This window comes from Clytia hemisphaerica, unplaced genomic scaffold (genome assembly GCF_902728285.1).
Source record: "Clytia hemisphaerica strain Z4C2 unplaced genomic scaffold, Clytia hemisphaerica genome assembly, whole genome shotgun sequence".
NCBI classification, from domain to species: Eukaryota; Metazoa; Cnidaria; class Hydrozoa; order Leptothecata; family Clytiidae; genus Clytia; species Clytia hemisphaerica.
Genome location: NW_027103713.1, coordinates 67472 through 79731, shown reverse-complemented (window position 1 = coordinate 79731; position 12260 = coordinate 67472). Strand labels below are relative to the sequence as shown.

Sequence of the window (12260 nt, the reverse complement as noted above, 5' to 3'; positions counted from 1 at the left end):
GTAAAAAAATAGTGAATAATTTAATACTCTTAAATAACAATTGTCTCATAGAAACCAAATGAAAAGGTGTTTGACGAGGAGGTCAAGCAGTGGCAGTTTCACAATTGCGCTACAAGCAAACAATCAGTCGATCAAGATCCCTTTTACGAAACGTTGATGTCAAAGGTTGAGGAATTTTCACTGAAAATTTTCAAACGGGAAGATATACAATTAATACCTGACAAGACAGGCTCGTGTGAATGTGAGGTATGACCACCACTTTTAAAACTGGATAATAATGTTTTATTATTTGAGAAAATTCAAATTCAAAAAATTTAATAATTTGAAATTTTAAAAATAATGACAAAAATAGAAGAACAGAAAGTTCAACTTCTGACTATAGTTTGTTCGTAATTCGGTATATCGAAGTTTAATGACAATAATGACATAATGACATCTTGTTTGAGCAGAAGAACCGGAATAAATTCATGCAACTCCAAAGTCAATTTCAATTATACTGTAATTTAGTACTACCATAAAGTTTGTTTTCCTTTCGTTCAGGGTGTATGGTTCACCGAAGATATTCCCGATGGTCATTTGATTCCTGATGGCGAAACCACGCTTTATACCTCAGCTGGTGCTGTTGATGCCAAAATATTCAAGCGAAGGTGCATCAAAGGATCGTGCATTCGAAAATATGATGGTTTCAAAGATTGTATTTATCGCTCATCCCCGAGTGTAGCCTGCAGTTGGGAAATGGGATGGGAATTTGTGGATTTGGTTATGACCAGTCGCCAAACATTTTCCGGTTTTGTAAAGTTCTACAAACGAAAATACAAACGTGCAAAATCAAAAAAGACTTTCATGTCGAGAAACACGTTCATCAAGTGGTGGTTTTCCTGGGCATCATCTATGAAAATCAACTTCAGGAAAAAATGTTTCGGTTGCGGCGACAAACTAAAATGCTTGGCTGCAGACGGTACCAAAATAGGAATCACATTGAAACAGTCTGACGTGGTTCCGATCGAGACGGCAGAAGGTGAACCAATCAAAACGCTCACACGAAGGTACGGACGCACCTTCATCAATAACAACAACACGACCGGTAAACGAGCTGATGTCAACAAGGCAATCTCAGAGTTGGCAAACCATGTGATGGGGAAGAACAAGCTTGATCAAGAAAAGATCGATGAACATCTTGAAATGGTCAAACATGATTGCAAAGACAAAGTGATCGTTGATGTAGTCAACAAATTGTTTGTCCAATCAGTGCATCAACTTGAACGCGGTTCATTGGCGAAAGTTCTTCACGTATTGACCACAGATGCCAGCATGACCAACACAATACCTAAAAAATATATTGAAATGCTCAAAAAGGCAGTCGACTCTGAAGTAACGAAAGATGCTACATTCAAAGATACCTTTCACTGCATTACGAAGCACTTTTTTCCCGAGCTGGGAGATTGGTATGTTATTACAACCAATCTCTCAAATGGTATCATTGATCCCTACGTGAAAGATTTTATCACCAAGCTCGTATCGATGAGAAAAAAGCTAGAGGAAAATAACATTCCACCTCAGGCATCATCCATGTTCGACGTTTACAACCCAGCAAAAACAGGGAGAGCCTACTATTTCACTGATCACGGTAATCAGATCAGGAAGCCACGTGTGTTCTCCATTGACCGTGATAATGAGAAAAAGAAAGGTAACTTTGATGATACACCTGATGTACCATGTTCAAAGATTTTCCCTAATGTATCACACAAAGGTACGACTTACCTTTTCCTTTGGTTCTGTCCGAGTCACGGCCATTGCTGGGGATACCACATCATTACATCGTCTGAGGTTCGCAAGGATGCTGCCAACTCGCTTTACTCGTATCTAGAAAAAGCACCAGAAAATTTTTTTTATGACTTCTCTTGCTCCTTGGAGGAGTACTGCAGAAACAGAGAGAATGGATTTTTTGCTGACACAAGATTTTTCCATGACATTTTTCATGGCTACACGCATAAATGTTCACTCACATACAAATCACGCCGTTTGTTAGGATTCAAAGGAGTGAACACTTCAATCTGTGAGCAGTTTAATAGCTTTCTACAATGTGTCAAGACGTCTGGCAAACTAATGACCCAGGAACATTTTACGTTTTATGTTGAATTCTTCATACATCAATGGAATGTTGCTAGAAAAATATCTTTTGAAAAGAGGGCATCTATTGCTGTAGCTGGATATAATTAAAAATGTGTACTATTTTATTTTTCAAATAAGTTTACGTGATTGAAGTAAGACGACAAAAATGCAAAGGCTTGAAATGTGGTTTCATCTCGAAGGGATCGTAAAAATTGGTGTTTATACTAAAGCATTTTGGTTGATAAATATTTTTAACCTTTTAGAACTGACTCTGAGTGCATGAGTCTGTAAACACTATTTTCTAGCCTCGCAATAAGACTACTCTCGGGTACCTAATAGCCGGGGGGGGGGCCGCTAATTAATTTTTCGAATATTTTCCACCCAGGACATTCTTATTCCAACCCCCCGCTTATTGAGTTTTGGGAAAATCTTTTTGAAAGTTCCCTCTTTTGCCCTAATTTTGCTGTATTAGCCTCCTTTTCGAACATTTTCCACCCAGGACATTTTTATTCCAACCCCCCGCTTATTAAATTTTGAGATTTTTTCCAACCCCCCTGCTTATTCCAAATCCCCCGGCTATTAGGTACCCGAGAGTACTACTCTTAAATCTAACATTAATATTCATTCATTGTCACATCATTATTTCAATTACAGGTTATTGTTTATTTTGAGTAAGGTTATTTACACTTTGAAGTATTTCATTAAATCATTAATTTGGTGGTTAAATGTTTTCAGTTTGTCAAAATGATTAATTTTGATCATTCCAAATAAATTTGATTGTTTTGATATTCATTTTGATATTTTTCTGCTCAGGAGGAATTTTTCAGGAAATTTTCCAAAAACCAACCCCTTTTTACAAAGGAAAAGTCTGTTGAGTGTTTTTATATAAACTTTTTGATAATGACTAATAACTAATACTAATAACTTTACAGGTGTAATCAAGTGTGATGTATCTGACCACTTCCCAAACTTTCTCATCCGTCAAAAAAATCTATAAAAAACAGAATAAATTTCCCCAAATATCTAAGAGCTTCCTTGAAAGATTTCCTTGATTAAAAACATGATATGATTTATTTAAAACAGCAACTTTCATAATCAACCATCCTTTTTCAGAGATTTATGGAACATTTTACACGGATGATTAAGATTAATCATCCGTGTAAAATGTTCCATAAATCTCTGAAAAAGGATGGTTGATTATGAAAGTTGCTGTGTAGGTGCAAAATTTTGAGGTTTTCAGGTTTTCAGGTGCAAGTTCAGACTTGCAGCAGAGTTTCAGCTATTTTTTCCTCAAGCTCAAGTGCAGGCGTATATAATTTTAACAATTCTTTTTTTGCCTTTTTGGGCGAATTTTCGAAGTATAGGTGCACCTTGTCTGGACCAAAATTTATCAGGTGTGTTATTCCAGTGCACAGAACTTGGTTTTCCGAAATTTTTCCTGGAGTGCAGCCTCTTGCCATACTGTACTCTGCAAACTGGGAAATTTTTGCTGACCCAAAATAAATCTGTATATATCCAATTAGAACAATGACTATTTGTCCGTCTATTGCAGTTAACGATAGCCCGATCGAGAGTAATCTCTGAACAGATTCTAATTTTCCGCACATGGCACGTATTCTCTCTAAAGTAAAGACCATATGGGACCCCGTAAGAGAATCTGTCCAGATTAGGGGCACCGCTTGGATTATTTTTATCGATTGGTGTATTCCTATTAAGTTTGAAGTCAAAAAAGTTACTTTCTCAGGCCGGACGGCTAAAGAATGTTAAGAAATATCGTATCCCAACAAGAAACTATGGGGTTGAGCGTGAATTAGTCGACTAGTTAAATAGTCTAGTTGAACCTGACTGGGGATGCGGCACATCAAAGGCCGATTATCATTCCTCTCCGATGGGAAATTGGCCCGCTCCTTTCTTTTAGAGCTGTAGCGTGGGCTGCCACCAATCCACCATCGAAATATCAGATAAGGAAATACACCTTTCCAGTAATTTGTAAAACTAATGCGCGCGCATTATTTTGATGCTCTCCACCGTTTGGTCTCTGGAGGTAAACAAACCCGTTTTTGCCTGCGTGCCCTTAGGGAAAGTTGTTTTTTTGAGCTTTTCTTAAGTTCTGTCGAACAAAATTCCATCAAATTTAAGTATTCATGATATTATACCACCCTGAAAATATTTTGCCAAAAGAAGATCGCAGTCAAAAGTTAGAGGCTGAAATCCCACTTTCCCTAACCCCTCGCAGGCAAAAACACGTTTTTTACCTCCCAAACAATTTTATACACAACGGTGGAGCGCACATTTTCCCGGACCATTTCTGAGAACTTTGAATTACGGGAAAGGTGTATTCCCACCCAATGGAAATTTGGAAAGTCCTTATTATCCGCTAAAGTACCCGGAAAAATCTGCTTTTGTTTTGCTACCAATATATTTTTCAGATCGATAAGAGATCGATATCAATTGGATCGATATATTTTTAGAATCGATTGTTTGATTAGATCGATAAGATCAATAAGTAATAGATATAATTTTACAATCGATAATTTGATTGGATCCATGTAAGAGTATCGATCTGGTATCGATCCCTACTTGATCCTTTATCGGAATCAATAAGTAATTTATCGATCCTTTATTGATCCTTCATTGATCCGTTCCAATTATCAATCCTATCGAGCCCGACACCGCCTGGATAAAGAAAGGCTGTGTGGCATCAATGGTGATGAGAAGCACCTTTTATCCCTGAGCTCAAACTTTCCCTGAAAGGATCAAACACCCAAACCACGAAAGCCCTGTGTTCTTCTAATCGTTCTAATCTATAACTGACAACAAATTTTTGAATGAATAGACCTTTTTTTAAAGAGGCAGCCATGTTGAATAATTATGTCGTGGTGTCGTGGTAGTCAACCTTGGCTTCAGTGCAGGAGGCCAGGGTTCGATTCCCACTCATAGCAGTTCACTTGGCAAGTGAACGTTCCTTCGCCCGGGTCAACCCATGCTATGTGAGGGGAATTGGGTAGTCAGTTCAACGTGCTGACGGGACGCTCATTAGTAAGCGTCTATAGTTGCGAGAATAGGCCTCTAAAGCCTCATGCAACTCAACCAAATAGAAATAGAAATGTACTCCAGCATAAAAACAATGATACAGCCATGCATAATTTTTAAAATATGCATGATACAGTAATTATGCATGGCTGTATCATTGTTTTTATGCTGGAGTACATAATGATTCAACATGGCTGCCTCTTTAAAAAAAGGTCTATTTGTTTAGTACTTTTTTGGTGGTGGTTCAATCAAGGTGATTAACGCTAGTTTTTGGAAAAAATAAGAGGGGGTAAATATATTCAAAGCACATGTATGAAGTACATCTTTTACCTTTGGTAGATTCGAGTGGTGTAAGGATTCGTCTCTTTCATCGACATTAAGTATATACCGTGTGATTTCTTTTTTTTTTGTTGCTTGACAGAAACTTTCAGTTCGCCATTTTCTTCGTCTGTATGTATTGGTAGATCAGCCAATCACAGCGCGTTGATTGTGAGGATTACGTCACCTTTTTAATTCCTAATTGTACGGTAAACGATAAATGTACTGATACGAGATTTTACATTGAGCTGACTGGTACTATAGCCTTCATTTGGCCTCTGACAGAACCACTGTTAAGGTTACCCTCTTGTTTACACGAAAATGACGTGTTTAGATTTAAGATAATTGTTTTTTGTTAACCAGAACCTTACCTCCTGGTTGGACGTCAATGGTTTTCTCTTTTCCTGGTGAAGAACCTTGAACCGTTAAGCAATAGAATTTCACACGGTAAGACCGTCCCATCTTCAAACCGTGAATAAAGAATTCAGTGACACCCGTGTGAATTGTTTCTTCAAATTCTTTCTCCACAATGAGGCTCTGGTAATAGTTGATGGTACCGGATATATAAAATCCATAATGGTATTGTTCGTCGATACATGCTTGGTCGTTGACGGTAATTTTGAATGAAGTTTCGTTATAGACAACCATCTCAAAGTCAGGTGGGTTGAAGGGAGGCACTAAAAGAAAAGAAAACATTGTATTGGTAATTATTGAGAAGTTCCCTTGTCTAAAAATCTAATCATAAAATCATGGTTCAATCGAGAAATCTTGACAACGACAGTTTGTTACGTTAGTTTTCTAGCCGGGCTTGAAAAGACATTTCAAATACACAGGCTGCAAAATCACGCATGATATATTTATTTCTGATTAGTTCGAATATATTGACACTAATAAAGTTATCAGCTGTAAGTTGTAAAGCAAGTTACATGGGAATAAAATCACGTGAACTTTTTCGAGTAATCACATGTTTTGACTGCACTAATATAATTTTGCAACCCGTGTATTCTAGAATAGGATTTTAGAGATTTTACAAAAACAGGCCGTGTTAATGTAATGTGTGAAAACAGACTTGCTGGCACAAAAAAACATTGTTAAATCAAACTGTTATTTTAGGAGTAGAGATCATTGTTTTAGTAAAAATATCAACTCACGTCCAACAGGATTTGGTTTGGCTTCTATGTTGAAATTTCTCAACCGATAAGCATAAGTCAGATTGTTGTAGATAGCATCTGCCAGTTCAGGACCAGCATTACATCCGAGGAATATAGTGATGTTTGCCACTGCCTTCGAATCCCCAGATTCACTGTAAGAGAAAAAGATATTCATGAATATGTAAGTTTGCGAGACTGCAGTCGAGAGCCACCCGAAGGTTCCCTTTTCTCTATCTGTTCACCCGATAATAGGGGAGGGCGCCGCTCCTTTCACTGGATTTCTCCACTTACCCTAGATCCGTCTCTTTAGTTGCTGAGCAACAAGCAGAGGGGCATCAAGTATCATGTTCATGAATAACTCTCCTTTAGGTTAGAAATATATTCTTGAAGTCCACACAATATTGAGCACAGAGTTGTTTTGGAAAAAGTAAATTCTGCCCATAAGCGTTGTAATCGTTTGTGCTTTACAAATGCTTTGCTATGAAAAACTCATCATGAGAATTAGAATAATGGTGAGAAAAGAGAGCTTGGTGAGAATGTGATTGAGAAGAAGATAAAGATACTCACTGGAAATCATGAACATGTAGAGTAGTCTGACATTTCCCTATTATTTCTTTGAACTGAAACAAGAATTACGTGAATTAGTGAATTAAGGGGAGCAATCTCATCTCTTCTTTAAAGCAACGATGACAACAGAAACAACCCTTTATTCGGTAATTTGTTGCAAATGAAATACAGTGGAATCTCACGCAAGAGGAGCGCGAAAATTCGTTCGAGTTCTGGAAATTTCGAAATAATGTTTGTCAACTTAACCGAGATAAGGAGACATTCGAGTAGAGCTTCAAGTTATAGAGACTCCACCGTAATAGAGAATTTTGTAAAAAATTTTATTACCATGTCAACCAGCAATTCTCGAAAGACTTTGAAGTACCAGGTCTTTTTATCAGCATATTTATCAACCCAATTCATATCTGACGTCACCAAGAAATCCCAAGAAGGACCTGTCGCACCTAGTCACGAAAGAAAATTTTTTTTGGAGTATATCACTGATACCTTTCATTGTAAACCCAGGACATTTAAATAAAAATACGGGTTTTTTCACACCTCTAAATCTCTCAAGGTGCAACAATAAGTCATTCTTTTTATGGGTCCCAAAATCACAAAAAAAAAAGATTCCCACTCTCAGGGTCTTTGATTTCCGAAAGTGTTGGCAAAAACCTAACTTCAGGAAAGTCTCTCTCCCCAAAATGGTCGAAAATGTTTTATAACAGTGTCAATGATCGGATGAGAATTAACTTGCGGGTTTAAAGTCAATAGACTGAGTTTTAGTTAGTCCAGAAGCTGGAGCTCAACTACTTTTTGCCTTTAATAATTCTGATGGAGGAAAAAGTAGCGCCATCATTCAAATCAAAAGGCGATGATAGTATACGGCAGATCTTCTGACTAAGTTTTAGTAGGCATAATAAAGCTTCTATAATTTTCCTCAACAATGGGAATGGTTTCGGTCTATTTTGTGACGAATCTTTTCAAGGCGGTGCGGGAATGATCATGTTGGCACACAACAATGTATAGACAACCAATTATATTTATAAAGTAAACTGGGGTCTACTTACGTAGTAAATCTTCATTGATTGGTTCAGCTGAAGGATAAGAAACCCAGTCATTATCTTGGATAATCTCATATTCTAATGTCTCATCATCTACATCAAAAGCATTCTGAAGTGTTCTTATTGAAGATCGATTTCTTTGTAACATTTTTGGTTATTCATGGCAGAAGGTGTGATTTCAGTACTGTTAGTCAGTATGCCTTCCCATGGTCGCCGATATCCTGTAAAACATCCAAATTAATGATAGATTTATTGAGAGGAATCCAAATGCTCTAACCTCGTTTAGTTGATCAGACTTATAAATTTCTAAGCATAAAATATTTGTTCAGATTTCTACTTGAAAATAATACAAGAAATTTTTTTCTCAACCAATACAAAAAATTTTCTTGCTTTCTCAAGCATTCCTCGGTTCATTTTGTTCTGGTTGGTACTCAGTTGGTGTTCAGGAGGATGAATAACTGAGTCTACTCACCAAATCTCCAGTTGTAAAAGAACTGCCTGGTCAACGACAGTGACCAAAAATGATTATGGTTATTGAATTGATCAAGACAAACATCAACACCAGAATCTCCAATGCGGGCTTCCGTGGTTTCAGTAAAGGTCTGAATGTTAATAACGGTGCAGGTGTCATCGAAATGTGAAGCGATAGACCATTGAAATGTATGTGATATTTGTATGATGTTGATGGATGGTAGTGAATCAAAAGATAGAACCAAGAATCGATTGGTAAATATAGATCAAAAGGACATTGTTCATCATTTGATTTGATCAAAATACGAGCTTTTATCCGTTGTTTCACACCTTCTTCGACGGTGCCAATGATGTAGATACTACCGTGCTTATAGATGACATGTTCAGATCCTGCTGGTTGATTAAGTAATTCTTGGATACGCATCCAGAAAGTGAGGATGAGAGAAGGTTACTGACATACCAGTTATTAGGGAAAGTTAAGAATTTGTAAGATGCAGAGGATGAACAGATTGCTTTATTAAAAGGGCTGGCTTTTCTGAACATATTTTCGGTGATAAGAATTTCAGCAGGATCATGGGGTTTGTTTCCATGACGCTTCTCGACCATCGTTTCTATTGATTCGTCATCAAAATCTAATTGAAGGGAGCTACCTCCAAGGTTCCAAAAATCTAAGAAGAAAACATTAGCGCTTATTATTCAGCTTATAGATGAATGGTCTAGGATGTAAAGGAAAGTCGCACTTACATAGTTTGACAGTTTCCTCTCTTTGTGATATTCATGATATACACCATAAAAATGTCTTCTGACATTACATCACGGACCCAATAGATGATTGGTTGTAAGTGACGTAAAATCAGTCAATACGTCACTTTCAACCAATCAGCTGTTGGGTCCATGGAAGACATTGTAATGGTGCATATCATGAATTCATGATCTCAATGAGCGCAGAATGAAAAAAAAGAAGTTGATTCAAATTGATCTTCTTTTATTTAAAAATCTTCATTATTTAGGATCCTCTTTGTTGAGATGGGATTATCGAGTTATTGAGTTATTGAGTTATCGAGTTATTGAGGACCATTGATCACACACAACAGTTCCGAGTTCTGAAAAAGCCCCTGCCTACAAAAACACACACACAAACTCGGTCAAATCCGTTTCTGGTATCAAAAGTCACTCTGGTAGACCTGAAATTTTCACCTGGAGACTAAGACAGGATGTTTTAGAGAAATGTTATGTCAAAAACTTACAATAATTAGTACAGTCGGTTTTGCTGACAAATCTTGCATTTTTGCCAGTATAGCACTCACAGTAAGATGAAGGCGGGACAGGAATACCGTTGCAATAAATCCCATGATCTAAAAGAGAAACACAATTTTGTCTTGAAACTGAATTGAAAACCAAATAAATAACTCATGCAATGTTTCACCCTTAATATAGGGGAGTCTCCATAGCTAGCATTACACGTTACGTTACCCTCTTTTACAAAAAATGCTTCAATGGGTAATTAACTTTTTTCATTCGAATTCTTTTTTTAATTGTCTGCAAAGAATTGAACTATTTGAAATTTTTTGGAAAAACTTTCTAAATTGATGTATCAATTTACATGCGATGTTTTTCTACGAAAAAATAGAATGAAAAACTGGTCAAAAAGCACTATTTTCAAGATGCCATAGTTTTGTTGACTACACCAGGCAGAATTAATCAATATTTAGTACATGGCAAATATGAAAAATTCACTATGGTCAGAGCCCTTAAAACTGAAAATGAAACTAAAAATTTGCATTGTACTGTAGGTAAAAACTAACCTGCAAAAATCACAGGGCAGAATGCGATACTCTTCAACTTGTAATGAGGGAGGGGTATATTATACATTTGGAAGCATGAAACGGCTCCTTCAAACATATCAAGCAATCCATTGTTGAGCCCAGGCGAAGAAAAGAAGTAGATTTTGCTTGGGTCGTTCTGACCGAGTAGGTTAAATTGCACTTGGTATCTTGTTGCGTCAAGCTAAAAAGAAAACGTTAAATTGTGTTAATCCTTGGGATGAAGTTAATTTCTAGGCTGCTTCTCCATAACTGTAAGCTTTTCGGTTTTATGATGTATGATCCCTATGATGACTACTCAGATTATCTTTACGTTCGCTCTGCTACAATCCCACACAAATATTTGAGACAGATATTTCCCTGTGAAATTTTAATCACCACAAATGATTTTTAAGCGCGTTAAACTAGAGTTGGAAAGTAGAGTTTTAACTTGAGACTTAAGACTTGGGACCTTATTAATAAGTATTCAATGGAAGAAAGTTGAAGTGCTAAATTAGAATTTCTCGCCCGAACTTTAAATTCTGAAAAACGTTAAAATACACTAAAGTCTCAATATATTTCGACCATAATTGTAGGATCACTTTTAAAAAGACCTTTTTTAAATTCAAATCTCTAAGTTTATCCACATATCTTTGGCCAAGCTACAACAAAACTGGGAAAAATGGATGTTTATAGGCTTATGTGTAAGATTTAAACCATTTAAACCAAAGTATATGGCGTGTGTAAGTAATCATAACTGAAAATTTTAAGTTGTTAAAAGTTAAAGCTCACTTTGCTGTCGAGATAAATATCGAGTTTTCCATTGAGATGCACAATACAGATATGATACCAAACATTTTCTTCCAACCTTGTCGCAGAGCGTAAAATGTCACTCTCCTCGCCTTCGGAATTTGATTTACTGTTGAAATAAAAAGAAAAGAAGAACGTTTTAAACAATACTTAATAAAACTAACTTTGCGTGATTCCATTATTTTTTTTAACCGGTGTCACACGAAAAAGTCCTCCCCAGTACTCATTCCCCGGCATCGCCCCATTTTGTTGATCAAGATCTATAACTTTCTATGCAATAATTCTACTTGAAAAATAATTGCATATCTGAAATCAAGAAGTACCAAAAATGAAGTTACTCGGATCGAAGGGTAGTAAGTTCAGATCTTTCTTCTTCACTTTTCATCTTTAATTTTTGTTCTCAAGAATTATAGTGATGTAACAAGCAATAACAAGCAATAAAAATATAGAGGCGACCATGGCTAATCTCCTAATCAATCAAAAAAAAGAGATTGGGCCTGGTGACGAAGTTAAACACTGACCTAAAAACAAGGTGGCGATCGTCAAAGAGAATTCTGTCGCACGTTTTCAATTCGCCAAAAGTTAGAAAAATCATTCTTGTGGTAGCTGAAATTCTGACGGAAAATGCGAGTGTGAAAGCCCCTTGGTCAGTCAATGCTGAAATACTTGCTGCTTTTAAGTAGTTGAACTCAAGTTTTAATTGGTTGTGTGCAAAGTACGGTATTCCATATGGACCTCTTTCGGAGATTTTCGATTGAGAACCAATACGGGCAAGATTTGCACCAATACCCAGGTTTTTCGCATGTTTTCCGAAAAGGAATAAGATGTTCGGGTTTGGTACTTTTATGTTAGAAAAAGCATTTGCAACCAATCGCTGGCTTCCTACAATAAAACAATAGAAGATCAGATATGAGCTACTTTATATTTCATTCACTGACCCATTTCATGAGCAAACT

General features: G+C 36.7%; 1 protein-coding gene across 1 annotated transcript; it reads right to left on the bottom strand.

Moving 5' to 3' along the window:
- Window positions 1–231: 231 nt before the first annotated feature.
- On the bottom strand, window positions 232–9018 carry LOC136804231 (uncharacterized). The gene is made up of 9 exons (XM_067060934.1): window positions 8694–9018; window positions 8228–8442; window positions 7509–7624; window positions 7182–7234; window positions 6615–6766; window positions 5835–6140; window positions 5476–5661; window positions 1762–1863; window positions 232–1327 (listed from the first exon to the last, which is right to left on the bottom strand). The coding sequence occupies exons 2-7, from the start codon at window positions 8367–8369 to the stop codon at window positions 5642–5644; spliced, it is 789 nt and encodes a 262-aa protein (XP_066917035.1). The 5' UTR covers window positions 8370–8442; window positions 8694–9018; the 3' UTR covers window positions 232–1327; window positions 1762–1863; window positions 5476–5641.
- Between the last annotated feature and the right edge of the window lie 3242 nt (window positions 9019–12260).